Source organism: Rhinolophus ferrumequinum, chromosome 25 (assembly GCF_004115265.2).
Source record: "Rhinolophus ferrumequinum isolate MPI-CBG mRhiFer1 chromosome 25, mRhiFer1_v1.p, whole genome shotgun sequence".
NCBI classification, from domain to species: Eukaryota; Metazoa; Chordata; class Mammalia; order Chiroptera; family Rhinolophidae; genus Rhinolophus; species Rhinolophus ferrumequinum.
Window position 1 is genome coordinate 1903186 of NC_046308.1, and position 24085 is coordinate 1927270.

At 50.9% G+C, this 24085-nt stretch overlaps 1 protein-coding gene across 1 annotated transcript in view; it reads left to right on the plus strand.

The window, feature by feature from the left end:
* LOC117017899 (transmembrane protein 132D-like) overlaps positions 1 to 24085 on the plus strand; it is a 131158-nt gene that overhangs the window by 62340 nt on the left and 44733 nt on the right. The window contains exon 2 of the mRNA XM_033098581.1: positions 18679 to 18822. Within this exon, the coding sequence (XP_032954472.1) occupies positions 18679 to 18822 (144 nt within the window). The remainder of the gene's footprint in view (positions 1 to 18678; positions 18823 to 24085) is intronic.

The following is a 24085-nucleotide window of genomic DNA, read 5'->3' on the forward strand; positions in this document are numbered from 1 at the left end:
AGCAGGTCAAGTTCACGCGGCTCTTCCTGGGTTTAACTCTGTGCAGAGTACCTTCCCTTGCTTCTGTGTTTACTTTATGGCACCATCACTCTCTTTTAATAGTCCTTAAACATCGAGCAGTAAACCTTGTGTCCCCCACTGGTTGGCCAACTGCCCTCTCCGCCGAGTCATTGCTCTGGGGCCACATGGGTGTGGATGTGATTTACCGTCTGACAGGGTGGAGGGTACTTGAGTCGCTAAGGGAAGCGACGACCCTTCATGGACCAAGCGAATTCCCGGGGTCCTCAAGCTTTACCGTCTATGTGGATCCTCTGGGGAGATTTTAAACCTCCTGAATCTAGAGTGTAACCCATAGCAACTCCATCAGAATCTGAGTGCAGAATCCAGCATCGGTATTGTTTCATCTCCCCAGGTGACCTTAACGTGCAGCTAAGTTTGAGAACCACTGGGTTAGAATCCCCTGTGAACATATAGAAATCACCGGTATTGTGGTGGCAGGCAGGGCCCTGCTTGGCATTTTGTCAGATCTCCCGCTGGATTATCTCTGTAGCCTCGGTTCCGAGCACAGCTCTGGACCCCACCTCAGGTCCGCCAGAGCCTCCGGAAGACAAGACGGGTTGGCTCTGACATGTTCGTTGTTCCCCCGTAAGTGTGACACTGTTGGCCAGCGTTCGGGTCATCATGTGAACCTGCTGATTCTGAGCAAACCTACAGCCAGGTGGGGCTTGGCACACGCCCTTGAACTCATTACCACCCCCCTCTGACCCGCTGAACCCATCAGCGGCAGAGACTTTCTTGGCTGCACGTCCGTTGGAATGCTCCTGCCAAATGCCAGCTTAATTAATAAGAAAAATAATGATGACGACACATGGTGGTGACAGCATGGTGAGTTCAGCAACTGAAGCCACACTCCCTTATGTCCTTGCTCTGCATTAGACAGCATCCGACAAGCTTGGTCACTTTCAACATGTGACTCATTTTTCACTTCAAGCGTTTTGAGTGTGACAAGATTCCCCGAGTCTAGTACATGTGCAAGCCAGAGATACCCACGAGGACCCACCAGTGGTAGATTTAGCTTTCAGTGTGGAACACGGCCATCGTGCAAATGATCTGTTAAAAGCAGAAATTGATTAAAAGGGCTTCCACACCGACTCAAGGACTTGTTGACAAGCCCTGCATTCCGCTGTGACATGCTGAAGTCTGGCGTGCACGTCCGAGCTTGCACGGTGCCTCCTGAGTGAACTCTGGGCTGAGTGTGGAAGGAGCAGCACACAAGCCCGCCCTTCTGGAGCTGGCATCCTGGTGCTCAGGCAGGCAGTGAGCTCCTAGGGAGAAATGACTTCTGAGAGTGACAAGTACCGGGGGTGGCGTGGACAAGGTGGGTAGTCTCAAAGGCTCTTCCACGGCCTTGGCTACACACTGTGGAGCATGAGTTCTGGTGGGAGGAAGGGGCTGAATTTGCTGAACACGTCGCGATGGTGCTAACAGCCCTCTGATGGGTGTGACGTAGGGACAAGTCCCCTGAGGGGTCCTGAGGTCTGGAGCACCCCTGTGACTCACAGCATGATTTACTGTTTGGGACCCTGAGAGTGAAACTGCGGTGAGGCTGTCAGGAGCTCTGTCTAGCGTCCGTGAGTCTGAGACACTCCAGTGGAGAGCGTGTGCGTGGGGAGCTCAGGGGAGAGGCCGAGCTGGCAGATGTATGTGTGCAACTGAACGGAACATGCATATCCCAGGACGGGATGCGATCACCCCAGGGGTGACCTCCCCTGCTAATGTGGCCCACACATGCCACCCAAACAAAGAAGCTTTGCTGCAACACATTCCTCTGGATTTTCAGACAGGCGAGCGTGCCATCGGAGTCCATGAACTCGTCACACAGCTTCGTGTGGAAGGAGGGTCTGTATCATTTTCACTTTAGTCAAATTTCCATGACCCTCATCTGTGTTCCACTTGGCGTGGGCTGGGGACAGCCTCCCCGGCCAGCCACGCCTGCACACGGAGAAGAGCTGGCGACGTAAAGGTTTCTGCTGGGGGAGCAGCAGAGAACACCGACTCAGTTCCTTTGAAAGCTAGCACCCGCCACACCACCGCCAGCGCCACCGCCACCGCCACCACCAGGAGAGAAGGGCAGACCCCAAAAGCATGTCCGTGGCCCGTATGTCCTGGGTCCAAAATAAAACCCCAGGTTGACTTTTCCCCGCCTCTAGACCTAGAATAACCTGAATTGCATCCTCCTTTCTAATTAGTGTGGGCGCAGGGCGCACACATTCATTTTTACATTAGCCTAAGGAAAACATAATTAAGAAGTTGTCTGGTGGAGAAAGAGAAAGCACTAATGCATTCTGGGGCCAACCTACAGACGACTTGGACTCCACAGCTTGGGAGGGGCCCTGCTGATGAACCGTCATTAGCACAGACTTGGCTCCAAGCCCCACCTGTCAGTCTGGCTCAAATCCCAGGGGCGGCTCGTGTCACAAAGGACTCAGCCACTTGCAGTCCCCCTGGGGAGCTGCGATAGCAAGGAGACCCACTTTTAAATCCCCCCTCCCCCGTTTAGTTTAAATGAAGTCTGGGAGCGGCCCTTTGATGTTTTTTCATTTTTCATGTCCTTTCTGTACCAATTGAATTAATTTCTTATTTTCATGGACCATAAAACCCATCGGCTTCTCCCAGCCTACGGAAAATCCAGTCGTCTTTGACAATTCGACATGCGTTTTCCTGTGGTGATAAAGGGCTGACAGCACATACGGTTAAAGGCTACGGACAGAAACTCCCCCCAGTTTCAAAGAGCAAACCCTTTAGAATGTCAGGAAGACTTTGTCAACAGACAAGAATTGAATACTCAGGCCGAGTTTCTTGGGATGAAGCACGCGTTTTTGTGAGAACCGTCGTCAACACTGATAGTTATCAGCCGTTGACATGTACGTGCGGCGTGGTTACCAGCTCTTTGTCATCCTGTCAGACTTTTCTTATCAAGGAGGGCAGTGCAGCACTCACTGGATTTAATATTTCTATACAAACAGTGGCTTACTTGAAAAATACATTTTAGGTTTAGCTGTTGGGTTTGGGCAATATTTGTGTCCTGGCACAGCTGAATTACACATGCGATGCCAGTCTGGAATCTTCTAGACGAGGGAGTCCAGGTTCAAACCTCCCGCAGCTGGCCATGCTGTCCACGTAGAAGGGGACCCCAGTGGAGTGGACAGAGGTCACGGCTCCATGCCCACCGGGCAGCGCCCCAGAATTGCCTGACCGTCTGAGTTGTTGAGACTACCCAGGCTTTGCGTATCCCCCAATTTGTGAATGTTGTGATTGATTGGAAAAAATGCTGTTCCTTAAATTAAATCTGTATCGTCTGAGCCAAGCCCATCCGTGGGCTGCACTCAGTCCGCAGAGCTCTGGTTCGCAAACTGATTTGAGCAGCATCAGAAGAACTGACTTCTGCAAAATGGGAAGTATGGACAGTCTCAGCCTGGAGGAATTCTGTTCAGCCACAAAAGGAGTGAAGGGCCGATACACACTACGCCGGGATGAACCCTGGTGACAACGACCATATATTGCATGATTCAAGTCCTACGAAGGGCCCAGAGCAGGGAAATCCAGAAGCACGGAAGGCAGATTAGTGATTGCCCAGGGCTGGAGTACGGGGGAGCAGCTGAGAAAAACTGCAGGGCACAGGGTCTCTTTCTGAGGTGATAAAACGGCCTAAAATTGACTGTGGTGAGGGTTGGACATGTCGGTGAATAAACTAACAATGGATGAAGTCTATACTTGAAATGGGTGAGCTGCCATGATACATGAATTATATCTTGGTAAAGCTGTCCCCCCAAAAGTACCACAACCACCTCTATACCTTGAGCCAGGACCTGCCATTTTCCACATACAAAACCAGCCCACACTATCTAGATGTCACACCACTCCTCCCAGCCTCCTGGGAACAACCCCCCAAAACTCCATTCAGAAGTTGAACTAAGGTCCTTCTGAGTCCTGGGCCTATTTCACTCAGCGTAACACCGTCTAGGTCCATCCGTGTTGCTGCATATGGTAAGATTCCATTCTTCTTATGGCCAAGTAATATTCCAGTGTGTATCTGTACCACCTCTTCCTCACCCATTCGTCTGGCGATGAGCAGTTAGGCTGCTTCCATATCTTGGCTGTTATAATAATGATGCACAAAAAGAAACTCATAAATACAGAGAACAAACTGATGGCCAGATGGGAGAGGGTTGGGGGGCAGGGTGAAAAAGGTGAAGGGATTAAGAAGTACAGATTAGCAGTAACAAGATAGACATGGGGGTGTAAAGCACAGCGTAGGGGATATAGTCAATGATATAGTAATAACAACGGATGCTGTCAGGTGGGGATCAGTCTACTGTACACCTGAGACGGATATTGTACATCAACTATAACTGAAAAATAAATTTTAACAAAGAAATAGCCATAATTAGTGAATAACCAGTATTTTTTAAGAAAGTCAATATATGTCCTGTCTCTGAAAACTGAGGCAGTGGGCACCGTTATTCCCTCTCCTTCCATCTGCGAGGTCGCGGGCATTCTTTCCACTCTATCTGTTGCCATCTGCCCAGTGTGGTCCAGCCAAGGATTAAAAAGGAAGAAAAAAAAAGCATCATTTCTCACCATTTCTCCAGTGCTGGGATGTCCAGCCAGCCTCAGACTTGCATTTAAAGTCATGCAAATATTGTGGTTTCCTCCTCATTGGAAATTCCACTTTAAAAACACTAATCTTAAGTATAAAATTGGGTTAGAGTCTTAAACTCATTAAATGCCCTTGTCTTATTAAGCAGCGCAAGCTAGAGGACAGCCTGTTAGGTGAGACCAAAGGTTGGCCCAAACTCTCCCCTAACGCAGCCCAAGGCATCACATGGGATTTATTTGTAAGTGTCATAAAGTGTTTTCGAGAAACTCCCATTGATTCCGTCTTTTTACTTAAAAAAAAAAAAAAAAAAAGCAGGACATGTTTGCTTAGGAGAGCTAAGGAAGTTTATTTTGTTGTCATTTGGGATCTTCCGTAGCAGTTAATATAACAAACAAGAACCTATATTCATCCACATCCTTGAGGGTGCCGGGAACGCTTGGTCGACAGGTTTAGCAGCCTACTAAATTAAAAAATTACAATTAAAATAAATTTAGAAAGGAAAGGAAACAGTGTGGTCGCATGGCCCAAGGCTCTCGCCAAGGTTATCTTCCTCCTCCAGGGGATTGCAGTGACGCTGTCTAATCAGCTTAAGGAGTTAATTAAACAGCTGTCACTTAGCTTCTTAGTTCTGAAACTTGAAGCTAAATAAGGTTCAGAATTAGTTATGCAAAACTACGCAGAGCTTTTGTGGTACAGGAGATTTCTTCAGGTGGCACCGAATAAAGGAGGCTTTATTCCTACACAGCAGGGGTGGTGGAGTGACCCGGAGAAATGAATTGGGGTCCTGGGAAAATGCTCTGCCTGGCTGGTGAGTGCAGACAACTAGGGCAAGAGTTCCAAACCTCCCCGTTCACCCAAAAGGGACCTCCCTGTTGGGGATGATGATTATGGCAAGGATGGAAGTCACCGATTGGAGCCCGTAGGTGAGTGCAACCTGTAAACGTGTTCTGCTCAGACTGCATCATGGTTCTCAAAGGTGAGCCCCATGTAAAACTCACAGGAGTTCACATACAAAATATTGATTCTCGGCTTCTCTCAAAAAAGTCAGGAAATGTGCAAACCTGGGTCTGTGTTCCTGCAAAGCCGCTCTTAGCAGGACCTGAAACTGCCTGCTGGTGATGAGGCGTGCGACCCCGGCTCAACAGATCATCATTGTCCCCTCCCGGGACAGGTGTCCTGGCCACGGTGTGTGCCACTAGGCAGAGCAGACAGTGTGAGAACGGCCCCGCCCTCTACATCCTTACCTGGAGGCCTTGCAACCCCCAGGACGGGTGGTAATGAGTGGAGATGCTCCAGCTCCAAGCAGTCCAGGTGTCTCCCCCAGAGATAGACCTGCCATGGATGTACATGAAGAGCCAGCATGGCGAGAACTCATATGATATTCTCTTTCCTTCAAATTTCTGGTTGTGATGCACGAGGCCCCAAGCGGGAGCTCATAGCCCACGACGTGGAGCCCCAGGTGACGTAGGATATTAGGTTCCAGAGTGAATGACTGCATCGTGTGAAAAGGACACGCCAACTGCACCTCCCCGGGAAACGCCTCCAGCCACCCAGAAAAGGCAGCCGGCAAGCCTCAAACTTCCAGCTGTTCCTTCAGCCTGAGCCACAGATGTGCTCCTTGTGGGAGCACCAAGTGAAGTCGTTGGCTTTCGCTCGGGGAGCCTGTGTGTGCAAATCTCTTTAATACGAAAGACACTGTTGGTGCAGCAGGATGCTCACCCTGCAAGGGACAGTGGTGCTGGGAGCGTGTGGGGATAGCTACGTCCTGCCTCCAGCACGCCTCACACCAAGAAGGGCGAGGCGGCGTGACTCCCTCCCTCTGTCCCTCACTTTCTTCTTTTGCCAAGAACATATTGCATCTGTATAAGCCATCGTATGTATTATGATAACGCTGCTGACATCCAGCCTTCCTGAAAAACTCCTAATGCCAAGTGTGGTTTGACCGCGCTGCAAGCATCACCCACTGGCTTTTCTGCAAAATGCTCCCAGGTAGATACTAGTTGGAATCAAGAGGCGGCTTTCCAGATGAAGGAATGAGGTGCAGGGACCCACGATTAGGAGGCGACATAGCTGGGGTTCGACCACACCAGCCTGTGTCCGGAGCCCTGCATGGGTTCTGCTGTGTCTCGTTTCGATCTTTTCGGGTGAGGACCCTTGGGGCCCGAGGCAGACAGAATGTACCCAGCTGTGTGGAGCTAGACTCCTTTGTCAGCTCCGCTCCCTGGGGGGCAGGCCCGGCAGGAAGAAGTCTCAGGTCGGGTGGCATGGATGATGATAACACACTCACGTGTCATTTTGCTTACCACAAGCCCGCCACGGTTCTAAGGACCTTTCACATATGCAGCCCTTGCGTCAATCCGACAACAGGAAACTTTCACAGTCCCCATTGTACAGATGAGGAAACTGAGGCACAGAGCTAGTAGTTAGAGAAAGTGGGGTTCAAGGCCAGGCTGTCTGGCTCCAGAGCCAGTAGTCTTCATGCCGGTAAGAGGTGTTACCGGCTTCCTCCAGCTTTCTTTTACATAATATCTAGAAAAAGCTATAAACAACAGGCACACTGATTATTTCAGCCTGGAAAGATGTAGTGTCTGAGTCCGGCCTGGAGCCTACTCTTTCAGGATCATTTTAAACAGCCAGCTCCACTGGTACAAACAAGTATGATGTTTAAAATGCATTTATATTCAGGTTTCAAGGGCCCATCTCCTACAGACAGCCCGTCCAGTGCACAAAACCCCACTCCCACTCCCAGCAAAGTCTGACATGAAGAAATTAAGGATTTCCCTCCTCCGTCTGCATTTTTCAAGTCTCTCCCATCCTTGGTGCATATATTTATTAAAACAAATCCTGAATCTCGTAAAGGAAGCCTCATAGTTACATGTATGCGGCATGCCCGGAGAATACATCAGCTGGGGCAGGACGGAGGGTTCTGCTGGGGAGGTGCCAGGAGAAAGGGGGGGTCAGTAAAGAGCTTGACAAAAATGTAAGTGACGATAAAAGTAGATTGTGAAAGGCGGAAGAGGAGAAAGGCAGCCAGTAACACCAGGATACAGAAATACTCGAATGGGAGGAAATGGACCCCGAGTGCACCATTTAGCCCTACAGCAGTGGGTCTCTACTGCAGGGGATTCGCCCCCAGAGGACATTTGGCAAAGGCTGGGGACATTTTTGGTCATCGCAACTGGAAGGGACATGCTACTGGCCTCTAGTGGGTTGAGTCCAGGAATGCGGCCAACTGTATACACTGCACAGGACAGCTGATAACAAAGACTTATCTGGCCCCAAACGTCCATCGTGGAGGCTGAGCAGCCCTGCTCCATGGGGAACAAGGTCGGTACGAGTGTAACAGATCCATTACGTGTTTTGAACTTGCAGATTCAACCTTTGTGCAAAGCGTGGAGGCTTCATTATATTTCAGGACACACAGAGATGTTATCAGCCCTGAGAGTATCAAGGTAAGAGTTAGCAATGGGAGAAGTTGGGAAGTCAGTCTGGTATGACGAGCTGAAAGGGAGTTGGAGCAGCACCGATGTTTCCATCTTGTCAGGCGTGTGCGTGGAGGGGTTCAGTCATCCATCTCTGTAGCAGCAGAACGCAACCGCCGTTTATCTTATTAGCAACTGTCACGGCTCTGGGAGGTGACAGGACTCAGCCACTCCCTCCCACATGGCAGCACCCTGTCCAGGGCTTCCTCGCTCACACGTGTGGTGGGTAGATGCTGGATGCCGTACGTCTGCGGACCAGACCACTTGACACATGGCCTCTCCATGCGGCCTGCGCTTCCTCGCAACATGGCGGCCGAGTTCCAAGAGCAAGTGTCCCCAGAAAGAGAAAAGCAGGTGGCATTTGTACCACTTGTTATGCCCGAGCCTCAGGTGTAGCAGTGTCACTTCCACTATAACCTACACTTCAGACGGGAGTCACAAAACACCAGCCTGTACGGAGCGTGAGGACACCAGAGGTCCCACCTCTGCATAGGAGGAGTGTCAGAGGAACTGCGACATATTTTAAACCACTCAGGAATCAACACATTATCTCTTGGTTAGAGGTGTGTTGGCTTAAAACCATAAACAGAGCCAAGCGAGCAACCAAAACAGGAATCTAATTATATTGACTGAAAAGAGAAAAAGTAGAATGGAGAGATTGGTTTTCACCGATCATTCCAGAAAATCAGTAGATAATGTCTAAACCTACTTCATCAAGAAAGCATAATACAGCGTTTTATGCAGATATATGAAAGGGGGAAAAAAACCCTTCCTAACATGCTTAGAAATGTTGGAGATGGTTGGCCGAGGGGAACAAATATGGAGTTAGGGAAGGGTGGTGACCTTTTGTGGCATTTAATGATAAACCCCTTCACACATGTAATATTTTAACAGTGACGTTGTATTCCTTGATAAGACACTAAAATGTACATTAAGAACAGAAAACGCGCCGCGCACCCACTTGTGTTCGGTGGCTTCCGGAAGAGGGCCTGCCAGGTTGGAAGGCGTGAGCCTCCTATGGACTCCGCAGTGTGACATCTTGCTGCTTCCCTGTGGGTGGAGAAAGAATTTCTTTTTACCTGGTACGGCTGCTAAAATGCAATAATTCTTCCTACCGGGCCACAGCCATTAAGTGCAGGCGCTGATGTACTTTAAAAAACAGAGTGGTTTATAAATTTGTTTGCAATGCAGGTGCCAAATTGACTGATGCTCCCCACTTGTTACAAGAGGCACGCAGGTTATTTATCGCGATGCAGCATTATTGCTAATGAGAAGTGCTTTCCTGTGGCCTCCTAATAGCTCTCCGGTCTAGTGTGGGTGACTGAGAAACGCACAGCCTTCATCATCGGAGGGCTTGTAATTGACCGAGGGTGCAGGGCGGGGGCTGGAATAACAGAGCTTGGCCAAACCAGCAAAAGGCAAGGAGAGAGTGATGACTCGTTATCTGTCTATGAGGTTACTTATCTTTATTGGGGGACGGGTTGAAAATATTTAAGAAATTAGCCGGAGTTAAGAAATCACCTTGAGGAAGAGCATGGCTGCAGAGATGTCAGGTCTCCGTGCTGACTGGGGCTGGCTCTGCCCACTCTCGTCAAGAAACGAAGGCCGTCAACTAGGAGATGGAGGGCCAGCCACCCAGCGCGTAGAGGAAATGTTGACTTTTCAAACCTGAGCAATCTAGTTTGGCCTGGGGCGTAGTCCAGAATTTAATGAATGTTTCCTGAAACTGAAGTCAGGAAGCGTTGTGTGTTAGGATAGATTAGGTTACAGTGCAGTGACACGTCGTTCCAAAATCTCACTGCCTTACAGCAAGGAAGACCCCCTTCTTGGTCCTGCGTCTTATCCCACGGGGGCCAGTAGGAAGCTGAGTCACACACAGTGACTCAGGTAACCAGGCTAACAGGCTCTGCTGTGCTGCAGCTGCCTCCTCCATCTCCAGGGCATGTGGTGAGAAAGAAGGGATAATTGTGTGCGAACAAGCAGTATTGACCCTCACATTTTAGTGGCTGTAAGTGCCCACACGACTCTACCCAGCTGCGAGGGACCTGGAAAATACAGAGCAGCAAATGGCATATTCGCTGAGCCTTCCTTTCTCTGCCAGAAGCTGGAATTCGCCGGCCTGGCCCATCCATCAGCCTTCAGACTCTTTGGTCGGGCATCTCTTCTGATCAGTGCCCGTGCTGTACCACGTGTTTTAAGGTCTTTTCCTCATATTTTAAATATCACCTTTGAATATGATATACTTTGGCAGCAGGGGAAAAAATCATTTTTATACTGATCTGGTCATATCTTCAACTGAGCAATGTGTTTATTTTAGTAAGAAACCTAAATTCTTGTGTCTTATGTCCCTTTGACATTTGATGTCCTAGATTTCAGGTGGCTAAGGTACTATTTCTTTGTGTCATTGGAGGTGGGGGTCAAGAGCAGATGACAAATGGCAATATTGTAAAACTTTAATTTAGGATTAATAACTTAAGAGGATGTGCCTTTTCATACAATGCCGTGTTGGTGCGTGTGGTAGAAAACCAGCAATGGTAGCTGTCCAAAGCATCCTGTCTCCATTTCCTGTCCCCGCCATGTAAAGCTCGTCTTCTCTGGTAAATTCTGAAAACCCACCTTATTCAGCCTTCCCCGGGAGAGAGCAAAGTGCCTGTGAGGGTGTGATGCCGTCTCTGCCACTTGCGTGCCCCTTCGTCGTGCTCTGTTTCCCGTCATGCTTTGTTTCCAGCATGGGGAAGACAAAGTATGTGGGCATCCCTCGGGCTGCCTGAGATTTGGGGAGAGGTAGTGAGGTTCTAGAATCATCTGCCTGGTGTGGCAGCTTCCTAATCGTGGCAGGAGCAGCAAGTCCATGGTGCGCCCACTCTGTGGTTCCAGGTGTGGCTCTTGGGAGGTCAGCTGGAGTGTTTCTTCAGCCCTGTGGGCAAGGCAGGGCTCTGTCCATAGTCCTTGGGAAACCCCTTTCTGTCAAAACGAGCTAGAGCAAAATCTGTTGTCTGCAACTGAGACCACCCCACATAGTATTTCTCAAACTGCACATAGTTCCAGAATTTTTTGAGTAATGGGTAAAATTGGTGAACAACAGAGTATATGTTCTAGAAAACAGATCTATTAGCAATACAGGAAGTTGCAGACGTGTTAGGAAGAGAACAGGGTGTCGCAATGTTAGGTAGATCTCAGCTGTGCTCCTGCGGGTACAGTGACAGCTCCTCAAGTGCTGTCAGTCTGTCTGTGTGGATCCTCCCTGCCGAGTCCCAGTGACCTATGGCAGTGCCGCCACGTGTGTGTGCTCGACGCCGTGGAGGTTCGACGTGGTCGTATTGAGCGAGCGGTTAGTCTCCCCTAGAGTTATAAGCACACAAGTGAAGAAGCGTGACTTCTGGTGTCTGTTTACGTTAGTGCCAATCCTTACCACGTGTCTCCGTGAACACAGAATACCCAGGTGTTTTTCCTCTTTAAAAAGGAGGTAAAGGGCTTGTCCCAGACTCCATCTTTGGGCGCTTCTTTCCTGGCACGGTAGCCGCTTTGTGACATCTGAGTCCGTTTCTGGAGCTGCTGCCCTGCTCGGCGCTGGACAGGTCCCCGACCAGGCTCCCCCGCAACTCAGCCCATGTTCCTGGGCTTCCCTGGCATTCTGGTAGCCTGTGCCCAAGTGTGGAGTGTATGCCCCTGGGGGATGCAGTCAGCCATGCTGGGAGGCCAGAGCTCTGCAGAAGCGGCCTCCCCGCCTGGCGGCCCTCACTTGCCCCCTCACTTGCCCCCCCCCCCCCCCCCCCCCCCCCCGCTAGTAAGTTAACTCCACCCAGCCCTTGTGTCAGGCTCTGCTTTGGGAAGAATTCAAACTAATGCAAGACCCAACTTGCAAACTGGTGGACTGAGGTTGATCATTGTTAAAGAAATGCAAAGTCTGCCTCTCAAGAAGGAGTTAGAAGGAGACCTTGCAAACAAATCTGTTTTCATCTAACTACCTTCCTGGTCAACTTTATTAATGAGGGTTCTTTATCAGCAAAGGAAATTGATGCGTGCAAGAATTTTTTTCACCAGCTTTGAGGTATGGTTGACCTGTAAATGGCTGTGCATAGGTAATGTGTACAGCTCAGTGAGTTCAGGGATATGTGTGCACCGGCGAAACCATCACCACCGTCAGGGTCGTAGACGTCCATCTCCTCCCGAAGTTTCCGTGATTATTGTTATTTTATCATCGTCATCATCATGATTATTTGTGTGTGTGGTGAAAACACTTAGCGTGAGATCTTCCCTCTACAAGGAATTAACTGAAAGCTGTGGACTCTCTCAGGGAATGAATGAAGTCGCTGAAGAGGCAGGAACCAGGACCGACTTCTCAGGGGCCACGAGTAGCATGACTGGGATCCAGCCACCTGTGGCTCCTGCTCACTGCCCGTGAAATTCACACCCCAGGAGAGAGCAGGACAGCCATCTTTTCGGAGACGCCTGCGTGCTCTGCGGCCTGGAGGAGAAGGTTCTTGTGGTTTTCAGTGCAGAGGAGAAAGGATGGTTTCTCCAAAGGAGAACTGATGTCCTGTTACGCAAAAGGCGTTCGGGCACGCAGCACAGAAGCCTCCATCCCAGCCACGCGTTGCTTCCCGCTTAGAAATATCGGAAGGAAATCAGCCTTGGTGTTTCCCTCCAGTCCTATTTGTTGGAGAGTTTAGACCCTCTTTCTTATTTCCTGATTAACAACCTCTGTGGGAAATGCTCCCTCTGTGCAGATGTACATAAAAATCAAGCTTAGTCAGTGGCCATGAACTTGAATTTCCATGTCCTCAAATGCCTTTCTCTCCAATGTCTCTCACTGGGCCAAACGGTGTGAACCGCTCAGCTTGGTGGTGAGGATCGTTTCAGGACCGTTTATTAAAATGGCAAGTGTTCTCCAAAGAAGCCAGGGTAACGCTGAAGGCAAAAAGATCTGGCTTTTTCTCAGGGACAGTAGGGAGTTCAACGTGCCTATTTCAGCCTGAGACCTGTGGGGAATGATGGCGACCTCTTCCTTCCAGGTGACATCAGATGGGACCGTGGTTGTTTAAGTCACAGCACGTAAATCAGTCAGTCAGTCAATACATTTGAGTGAGCAGGATCTTGACCTCGTCCCCACGGTGTTGGGAGATTGGTCCTAAGACGCCTCTGACGAGGGTCCTGGGGCTGCTGGGACAAAGGGCCACAGACTTGGTGGCTTCACACAACAGAAGTGTATGCTCTGCCAGTCTGGAGGCTGGGAGCACCGCATCAGCTGGACGTGCTCCCTCTGAGGACCTCGGGGACAGTCCTTCCTGCCTCCCCAGGGTCTGTTGGCTGTTGGTGTCCTTGACGTTCCTCAGCTCATGGACGCATCACTGCAATCTCTGCCTCCGTCTACACAGAGACACCTTCCCCATGTGTGTGTGTGTGTGTGTGTGTGTGTGTGTGTGTGTGTGTTTTCTTATAAGGACACCAGACACTGAGTTTGTGTGTGCCCTGGTCCTGTGTGACCTCATTTTAACTAATTATGTCTGCAGAGACCCTATTTCCAAGGTCATATTCGGAGGTTCCACGTGGGTGTGGATTTGGGGGCACACTCTTCACTCCAAGTTAGCCATCATTCACATTTGTGTTTATCAAACACTTGGAGAGAACTTACTGGGCCCCAGGGCCTGCTGTGAATATTCTGCAGTTACTAACTCACTTGAGCCTCAGGCAAACGCGAGAGGCGACACTGCAATTACCCTCATTTTACAGGTGACCTGAAGTAGGCACCACAAGTGAAGGAAGCTGCCCGGGAACACCCAGGGGTGGTGTCACAGGTGGGGTTTGAACCCAACGGTCTGCCAGAGGCTCTTAACCACCATACTACACTGAACATGTGGCTTTAACTACATACTCCCACCTTTGGGGTGCAAGATACAGCCCCAACTCCAGCACTGCCCACAGAGCAGGGGGGAAAGAAAGGAAAAACACAAAACCTCAGAATGTGCTGTCTTCACAAACTTTTCTGGAAGCCTCTCACCAAGTGACTTCCATTTATAATATATCTCATGGACCAGAACTGTGTCACCAGTTGAGGGCAGCCAAAAATTACATTTTATTTACTAAATAAATATACATTTTAGCTGGGCATCTTGCAGCCTCAGACAAGGTCGGGGTTTCATCAGGAACGCTGACCGAGCACCAAACGCTCTCTGATACACCGAGCATCGCTCAGTGTCTTTTACAAGTTTCCCCCAATGTCATGTTTTCCTGCATGCATTATCTTCCTCTCCTCTGTTTTAAAATTAATTTTCAAGGGTAAATGTGATTAAAGGACCATACTCAGACACAAAGCATAACATCAGGATACTAGAAGCATGAGGATAAAAAACAAATACCACTCTAATAACTGTTTTCTTGTTTCTTTTTTTAATTCAAATATATATATATATGTATATATATATATATATAAATTAAATTTATTGGGGTGACAATGGTTAGTAGAATTACGTAGGTTTCAAGGGTACAACTCTGTAATACATCATCCATATATCACATTGTGTGTTCACAATCCAGAGTCTGTTCTCCTTCCATCACCATATATTTGACCCCCTTTACCCTCTTCTACCAACCCCCTCCCTTCGTACCCTCCAGTCACCACTAAACTGTTGTCTGTGTCTATGAGTTGTTTGTTTGTCTTGTTCGTTTGTCGTGTTCAGTTTTACATCCCAAATATGAGTGCGGTCATATGGCTCTCGACTTTTTCTGCGTGACTTATTTCGCTTAGCATAATAATCTCCAGATCCATTTACATTGTCACAAATGGCACTATTTCCTCTTTTCGTATGGCAGAGTAGTATTCCATTGTGTATATACACCACAACTTCTTTATCCATTCATCTATCAAAGGACATTTTGGTTGTTTCCATGTCTTCGCCACTGTAAATAAAGCTGCAATGAACATGGGAGCACACGTGTCTTTATGGATAAATGTTTTCAGAATTGGGCCCGGGGGGGATAGATACCCAGAAGAGGGATTGCTGGGTCATATTATAATTCTATTCTTAATTTTTTGAGGAACCACCATACTGTTTTCCATAGCAGCTGTACCAGTTTACATTCCCACCAACAGTGTATGAGGGTTCCTTTCTCTCCACAGCCTCTACAATACTTGCTATTACTTGTCTTATTGATAATATTCATTCTAACAGGTGTGAGGTGGTATCTCATTGTGGTTTTGATATGCATTTCCCTAACTGCTAATGGAGTTGAGTATTTTTTCATATTTCTATTGGATGTTTGTATATCTTCTCGGGAGAAGTTTCTGTTCAGGTCCTCTGCCCATTTTTTAATTGGATTGTTTGTCTTTTTGTTAATGAGTTGTACAAGTTCTTTATATATTTTGGATATTAGCCCCTTATCAGAGGTGTTATTTGCAAATAGCTTCTCCCATTCAGTGGGTTGCCTCTTTATTTTCTTGATGGTTTCACTTGCTTTGCAGAAGCTTTTTAGTTTGATATAATCCCATTCATTTATTTTTGCTTTTACTTCCCTTGCCTTTGAGGTCAAATTCATGAAATCCTCTTTCAACCCAAGGTCCATAAGTTTAGTTCCTATGCTTTCTTCTATGCAGTTTATTGTATCAGGTCTTATGCTTAGGTTTTTGATCCATTTTGGGTTAATTTTGGAACATGGTGACAGATAGCAGTCTAGTTCCATTCTTTTGCACGAATACCACTCTAATTCGGGTTCCAACCCATCGGACCTCCGTCATGGACCTCCGTATGACAAATTATTTCACGGTTCTGAGGCAGCGGACAGCCAGTGCCCGATGCCCGGCCCGTACACCCGCCCGCGGTACAGCGAGGTGTCCCCTTCCTCGGTGCCAGTCAACTTGTCCTCTGCGGTCCCGCCTCCTGGCCTCTAAGAGGCCCCCAGTTGTGCTGTGACTCCCAGGAAGGCTGTCCTGGCACACACAGGGCATCCAGGCACAGAAAGGGGCTGAGGTGAACCAGGAAGGACTGAGTGCGGGCTTTCTAAAGAGGTCCTGCCCCGTTTCCTCGGCTCTGAGAGGCTGCAATAAGGGGAACCCGTGGCAGGAAGGCAGCCGAGCTCCCAAGGGATTTATGGGTCCAGTAATTACCCTGGTAGGTCATGTCTCAACCCAGGCCGGGGCTCTGCTGGGACTTCCACCAGGACCTCCTCTTGTCTGCACAGTTGGGAGCCACACACGTGCCATTCACCTCCCAGAGAAAGCAAAGCTGTGCAGGAAAGGTTCTTGCCCTGAGAGAACTGGAAATGCACAGAGTGGGCAGGGAAGCAAACCCCCGACGTGACGGTTGCTGGCCCCCACTGAGATTCTGTAGACAGATCCAGGTGCTTCACTCAGAGACAGGAAAACGCGCAGACACCTGGGCCTACAGCTGCTTGTGGATGTCCCAGCGTCACTTCTCGTGGTGGCAGCCAGATGTGCAGATGCGCTAAAGGCCTCTTGCGTTTGGTTGTCGAAGCCGAGATGCTGTTTACTTTTCCACCACAGGCGTTCACCATCACTTCCCCTGAAGCTGGGGTCAGAGGTCGTAATGCTGCTCCCCCACTTTTTTTCCTTTCTTTGAGAAGAGACAACTTGGGCCAGAGGAAAAAGAGCATTTTCCCAGTTCTTCCCCAAGTGTGAACAGTTCCTTTTGATCTGCACTCTCTGCGTAAAGTAGGAAAGCCTGTGTGACCTTTTCCTCCCCTGAGGTGCTGCGGCAGGAAGCAACCCCTATTCCAACTTTGCCCCTTCATTCTTTTACTGTGTTTGTAGCGAAAATAAAATGGAATCAGGCCGGGAACCCATGGAGGAGAAAAACAATTAGAAAAGGTGCATAGACAATGGTGCTTTCGGAGGCTATGCATATTCAGACATGGTCTGAATTTGAGGCATGGTCTTTGAAATTCAAGTACACGCCCGTTCTGGAATCTTGTCTTTCAAGATGAAAATCAGGGGGAAAAGGCATTACCATACCCAAAGGCTAAACAAATGAGCTAATTACCAGCAAACCCAGTCCTATAAAGGAGAAGTAAGGTCTTACATGAGAAATGCACAGTTAACATAAGGGAAATGCTTATGTAATCTTAGGCTGATAAACTTCTTCAGTGCGTTTGTGATTTCACATGGAAATCAAATTAGAAGCCTCTTGGCAGTCTCCTGCTTGCTGAGTGACGGGGGAAGCTCCTAGCGCCCCCTCAGGCGGTTTGTTGATGCTCTCTGAGGGACGGGCCAGACACGGTCAGAATCCCAGGATAACTCAGCCTGCGTGACGACGCACGCCTCCTAGGCACGCAATCAGATGTCTGTTACACAGACAGTTATATCAAGACTCCGATCTTCAGTCAGAGGAGACAGTCCCCACACAGAGGGATGAGACCCCCTTCCTGGGGGTTGGGACTCAGTTTTCTCCATCTGAAAAATGGGCTCATAGAACCTCTCAGGCCTTCCCCCCAGCTCAGGAACCACAAGGATCCTATGAGAGATGCTGAAGAAGGCCTGGGGAGGGGTGCAGAGAGAGGGCTGATGCCCAAGGCCTGGGACAGCGCCTGAGGTGTCCGGGAGCTAAGAAGGGGTCGGTGCATGGCGTCCGGCAGCTGGAGAGCTGGGAGGCGACCGGGTGGGTTCCCGTCCCTTCCCAGTAGGGTTTCACACATATGGACCAGTTGTTGTCACTGGACACAGAGCAGAAGCAGACACAGCCCCAGGAAGCTTCAGTCTAGAGGGCGTGAAGGGATCGAGCAGCTCTGAGTGACACTGAAACCCCACCTGGGTCAGGTGCCATAGGAGACTCCGTGCCATTCTTTCCTAGTCTCGGGTGCTCTCGGCTCTGAAAGCAGATAGCACGGCCGGCTGGGACATCCCGACGGACAGGCGTTTTGAGCTGAGCGATGAAGGAAGTGTATAGTAGGCAAAGTGCGTGTGTGGGTGTGTGCACTGTGCACGTGTGTGTCACGTTGATAAGGAGGCGAGAGTTACCGCGGCCGTAATAGCATTCCAGACACACACAGAGGCAGGAGCCGGTAAGAGCCTGGGAAATGGACAGGAAGTGGAAGAGTGCAGACAGTGAGGGTCTCCTGGCCCCCACAGGCCCCTCACACACTACACAGGGGGTGTCACTTCCCCAAACCCCTTTCATGGCACCTCGCTCCTCTGGCCAACACGTGACTGCTCAAGTTGGGATCGTTTTGTGTGAGTTCAGACCTACTGGACGCAGGGGCTGTGTGACCTCGGGCACGTTACAGCACCTCTCTGTGCGATGGGCAGAACGGAGAGGCTACTGACGCTGTGGGGCGCTGTGAGGAAGACGTGGCCGTGTCTGTGGGACACACAGAGCAGTCCGGCCCCGGGGGAGCTTGGTCGAGCACGATGTTAACGACGGTTGGCTGCCGCGCCTCCACACGGGGCGCCCGTCCCCACCACGCTGCCGCATGGGAAGGGCAGGCTCTCTGAGCCTGAGTGGAGGCCGGGGGCTCCGTGCGGGGGGCGGGCAGGGGCGTCCGCACACGGGCGGGACGTGACGGAGGGTGTGCTTGCTCTTCCAGGAGGCGGAGCTCCTGAACACCGCCATCCTTACCGGGGAGACGGTGGCCGTGCCGGTGAAGGTGGTCTCTGTGGAGGAGGATGGCACCGTGACACACCTGCTCACCTCTGTGCAGTGCCGCTCGTCCGATGAAGACGTCATCAAGGCAAGTTCACACCTGTCCCGTCAGCATCGCCCGCCGGGGCCTCTGGGTACCCCTGGGGTCCCTCCCTTCTCACCTGCTTCTCCTGCGCTTGTATCAGGAGACAGAAATCGAATAGGATGGAAACTGCCAGGGACGAGGAGTGCGGCCTGTGAAGCTCCCGACCTTGTGTGTTTGCAGATGCTTTTGGCATCTTCCCGGCCCCCGGGGGAGGTCGTGGGGGCATGCAGGGCACAGCAGTCTGATCTGGGTTACTCTCCTCCTCCGACCCGCCAGGCTCAGGGTGGGGGTGGGGAGTGCAGGGGCCACCAGGACCTTGATTGATGGATGGGCGGCCCTTCTCTGGGATGACTTCCTCGTGCAAAGCGAGTGTGTACCGTCATGGGGGTGTGACATGTACAGTGACGCCCAGCTCTGCCTTACGACACCAACACTGGCCCTGGGGAGAGGGAGGAAATCCTTCTCCATTCGCCTGGCCAAGCCACTTGTCCGTGAGTTAGGGACGCGGTGAACAGCTCCGGTCCGGCCTTTCCTTACGTCCCTGGACTCCACCATCTCCCCGGGCTCTTCTTGAACTCTTTCTAAATTGAATACAAAAACGGTTGAAAACAGGCGCGCTGGGAGACACGCTGGGCTGGGGGACTCTGAGTCTCACGCTGCCAGGAGCCTTGTAGCTGGCTTCCCCTCAGCAGGGGGACGTGGCTTTGTCACTGGGCCACCGCCTGCCCCAGACTCAGCTGTGATGGCAGACGCAGCCCGGCTGCTCCTCCGAACAGCTTGCCAGCGGGCGCCCCGAGCCGGGGCAGGCCGGGCGGAGCACGGTTCCACTCCCTCCTGGTTGTGGACCCAGGTGTCCTCAGAGCAGTGTCCCTGCCCTCTGTCAGGCACCGCAGGGAGCGAGGCCCCCACTGGACAGCAGAGGGCAGCCACCCATGACTCTCCACCCAGTGCGAGGTCCTGCTCAAGACCTCAGGGCCAAAGCTGGGGCAGTGTGCGTGTCCTAAAGTTGCCGGGAGAGAAGGCAGAGGTGAGGGGACGGCACAGCAGGGACACGTTACCTGACACAGCGCCCCCCCTCTAGCTAAGCCTGCTTCGTATCCACACCTGGCAGATCCGTCTTCCCCTGGGTCAGGCCAGTATCTTGGCTCATCCTTGGCCTCTCTCTCTGTCTCTCTCCCTGTCTCTCTCCCTGTCTCTCTCTCTCTCTCTCTCTCTCTCTCTCTCTCCCCCCCCCCCCATATACAATCCTTCAGTGTGGGCAGTGTCTTCAAAGCACACCCAGGATCCAGCCCTGCCCCACCCCCAGCCAGCCCCGGTCAATGCAGTGACCCCCGGCCGGTGCCCGGTGCCCCCGCCCCCCGTGCCCACGTGCCGCTTCCCCACAGTCTGTCTCTGGGCGGCAGCCAGTGGGGACCAAACTGTAAGTCTGACGATGCCATTCCTTGACATCCTTGACATTCCTTGGGACATTGGGACCAAGAGCAGGTAACCTGTCTCAGGAAAGCTCACTCACACTGCACTGCAGGTCACATGAAGGCATGTTACCTGGGGCCTCCCGAGGATGCTGGCTTTTGGGGAGGCAGCAGACCTAAGGGGTGCATTTCAGATGTGAGCAGCAATGTCCGTTGTGCTTCTCAGGGGATGGAAGTAACAGGAAATCCCAGCCACGCCGACCTAAGTTTAAAAACACGGTGTTGGCTGACCCAACTGAGAAGTTTAGAGTCGGGGCTGGCGAGCTTAGGGGGGTTTATTCAGAACCTCAGGCGATACCATGAGAACGTAGTGCGTCTCTTCCTCTATCTCCCCAACCCTCTCCCCTCCCACAGACACACACTCTTTCTTCTGTAAGAGTTTCATTCTCATAAAGGCCGCCCTTGTGGGGACAGGACGCTTGCCTCAGAACTGGCTCAAATCCAGCAGAAGAGAATGTATATTGTTTGTAGGGTGGTCCTATGTGAGTCCTGGGACATGCTCTGATGGGACTCATCCAGGTCACCTCCTTGGTCCTCAGCCAAGCCGTGCGGCCCAGGTACCCTCACACAGGTGGCCCAGAGCCGGTCACCCCACGGCACCTGAACCACAGAGGAGTGAGAGCGGCAGGGGTGCCCCGCGGCCCTGGGGACAGCTGCTCTAATACCCGGCTCACTGCACTTCACGCCGGGGAGGATGGCTGGGGCCCCAGTGTCACTGCTGGGCCCTTGGCCTCCTGGTGTTTGTCCCTTACGGGCTCGAGTGCTCACCAACAAGGGTCTCCCTCCTGCCACAGCACCGTCCTCTGATGATAGCCAACGGGGTTCGGCCCCGACTCGTCCAGCTGCGCTCACGGAGCCTGCTGTCCTCTTATGGAGTCTCCCTGGTCCTGGGTCGCCCTGCTTCTCCAGCACAGACCAATGGAAGCGGCTGAGTACAGCCGGCCTTGCTCTCCCGAGGCCACCCAGCCCGAGTCCCTCTGTGACCGTGCGCACTGCCTGTGCCCGTAGGACGGAGTAACCAACGGAGACATGAGAAGAGGGGGCACCCTTGGAGATTCCCGGACCTGCCTGGGGCTCCTGCCCCCAAAGTGGCACCCTACGGCTGTGTCTTCTCCCACACAGCTCACCCCTCACTTCCTTCTGCTCTTGGTCCCAATGTCCCCAGTTTAAATGACAGCACCCAGACCTTTACAACTCTTCACCCCCTTGTCTGCTTGACTTTCCTTCATGGAGCCGTGGCCGTGACCTTCCTGTATTTTTTCTTGTTGGTTTGTTTGCCATCTGCCTCTTTGGGGGCCAGGACTGGTTTGACTATTGCCGCTGCACCAGCGCCTGGAACAGTGTCTGTCCCCTAATGGGCTCAGTGCCAGTGGCTGCTGAAAGTAGGGGTCTTCTCTAAGGAGTCACAAAGGGGTGGGTGAAGAGTGCCATCTCTCTTATTGTCACAATGAGGATTCTGATGTCAGAGAGAGACTTCGCCTCCATAGGAAAAATCCATAAAGCCGCCGGAAACATGTTCTCTTCGTTCGGGCGCGGACATGCGTGGACACTTACTGTACAGCGGTGCCCCTGAACCTTCATACCCAGGCACAAAAACGTGCCCCAGATGGTGGCTGGGTCTCCCTCCAGGCCCCAGGGAAAATGTGCGGGAGCTTCAGTCAGTGACGGATGTTGAGTTGATGGGCAATGTGTAGAGTTGTGTTAAAATGGCTCTGTTAGTCCAGTTCAGAAGAGAGTAAAAGTATGTGAGGACGGCTGTGGAGACAAAATCCTGGGTGTTTGTAAAGGGCACAAACAGGGATGAGATCAGGAGGAAACGGACCCAGCCCCCCGCCAGCCCGTTTCCATTTCCTCCATGAAGGAAGACGGGCGACAGCGTATTGGGGTTCTTTGGCCGCTGAGAGGGGAGCGAGCGGCTGAGGGTCCCTGTAGGGGACACAGGTACGTGATCAACCTGAGCACGGGGGCTGTGCACCGTTACTCCCAAGACTCTAAGGGTCAACATGGCAAACGTGAGACCGTAGAAGTCAAACAATACCATTACGGTCCACAGGGCTTCATGTTCATAGATTCCCAAGAGTCGTTTCCCCTACAGGTGAAGTTTACCTTTCTGCACCTTAACTCTTGGGTCAGATGTGACTGTCCTGTGTTTAGAACTTGGTTATCCTCAGTTGTTCACAGAGAAATCCTAGACGGGGCATGTCTAACTCACTGTTGTATTCCCAGACTTAACTGAAGGCCTGGCACACCGAAGTTACGTAATAAGTAATGGTTTGTTGAATGAAAACATGGCAAAAGAAACCCAGATTTGTACTGAACATTGAGAAACATCTAGTGAGGTGTAAGAAGGTATCACATCCTCCGTTTCTCCCCCTATGGTTTTTCCTCTTAAATTGACTCCAACACACATACTTTGTGTTTCATGGGCTACTTTAGTAAAACTGACTTTGGGATGTATTGTTTGTCAAATGCTCAGAGGCTCCAGTGAGACACATCTGGAACCGGACACTGACTATGGGCCGAAGGCTTCCGATGGCACCACCTGGTGGCAGCAGCCTGAATTGCAGGCACAGCACTCTCCCAGACTCACATGCCCGTAGGGATGAGCCTGGCTAACTCCCCTCCGTTTCTGTGCCGGAAATTACTTACTTGCGTTACAGTTCTGTGATGGCAAATACATTGTTATAAGAAAAGGGAAGTATTCCGATTCATTAAGGCACCGGACAAGTGCTGTAAGTTGTTGGATATCCTCTAACGAACCACTCTAGGCAGTTAAACACTGTGTGTCATAGGCAGGGTGTGTGTGGCTGGCACAAAGCCACTGTGTTGTCCTTCTGAAACCACCATTAGCATGGTAGTGTTTTGCATGGTGATTTAGGAGCCAGACCTCCACTGTTGCTAAAATGAGGCAAGCGGTGACCAGCTTGCACATCACATTTAAAATGTGTGTGAGCGTGCAACACACACTTACACCAGAATGTATCATTAACGAAGGTGGCCACAGGTGATGAGTGCAGTCAAGACGTGTGTCCCTGTCTTCTGCTTCTACAGAGTGAAAATTAATAGGGGGAAAAGGATGTCAGAAATGCCCACGTAGAACCCGAAGTACAGGTTATACTTCTCCAAAGGGGGTGTTTTTATTATTTGTCTTTCAGAATCTGGCACTGAGAGTTTCTGTCTTATGAGAAGTTGACAGAGTCTTGGTTTTAATTTTAGGGTGATTACGGACGCTTCTGCTGTCTTTCCCCTGAGGGGAAGGTCTTTGGTCCAGGAAGAGAGAGAGAGAGAGAGAGAGAGAAAGGACCCAGAGGCATAATGAGTGTGACCAAGACAAAAATCAAGCTTAGGGCCCTTCCAAGTAAAAGCGTGAGGACAGATTTCTCAGTCTGGACTAAGTGGTCACACAGCGAGAGATCAGGGTGGTCCCACATCCCAGCCATGGACCCTTCACTGGGCCCTCAGGTCTCTGAGCAACATTTCTCACAATCAGTGCACAAGGCCGGAGGGTCCCAAGGGCTATTCCATACGAGGCCTCTCCAGCGGTGTAGACAGGGCTCCCGGCACCGGGGCACCGGGACACAGGAAGACCCAGCCTGGGGAATTCAGGTATCGGCGAAGAGCAGACATGAGCATTTCAGCCACCGCTGCACATGGAGACACTTTTTTTTTTTTTGTAGAGTCCCATTCTTTAGAGACCCAGCACTCAAAAGATATTATGAAGGCTCCCATATAAAAGTCAAGGTGAAAATCACACGTAAAATATTTGTAAGTAGACTAATGAAGAGTCTTAAGTA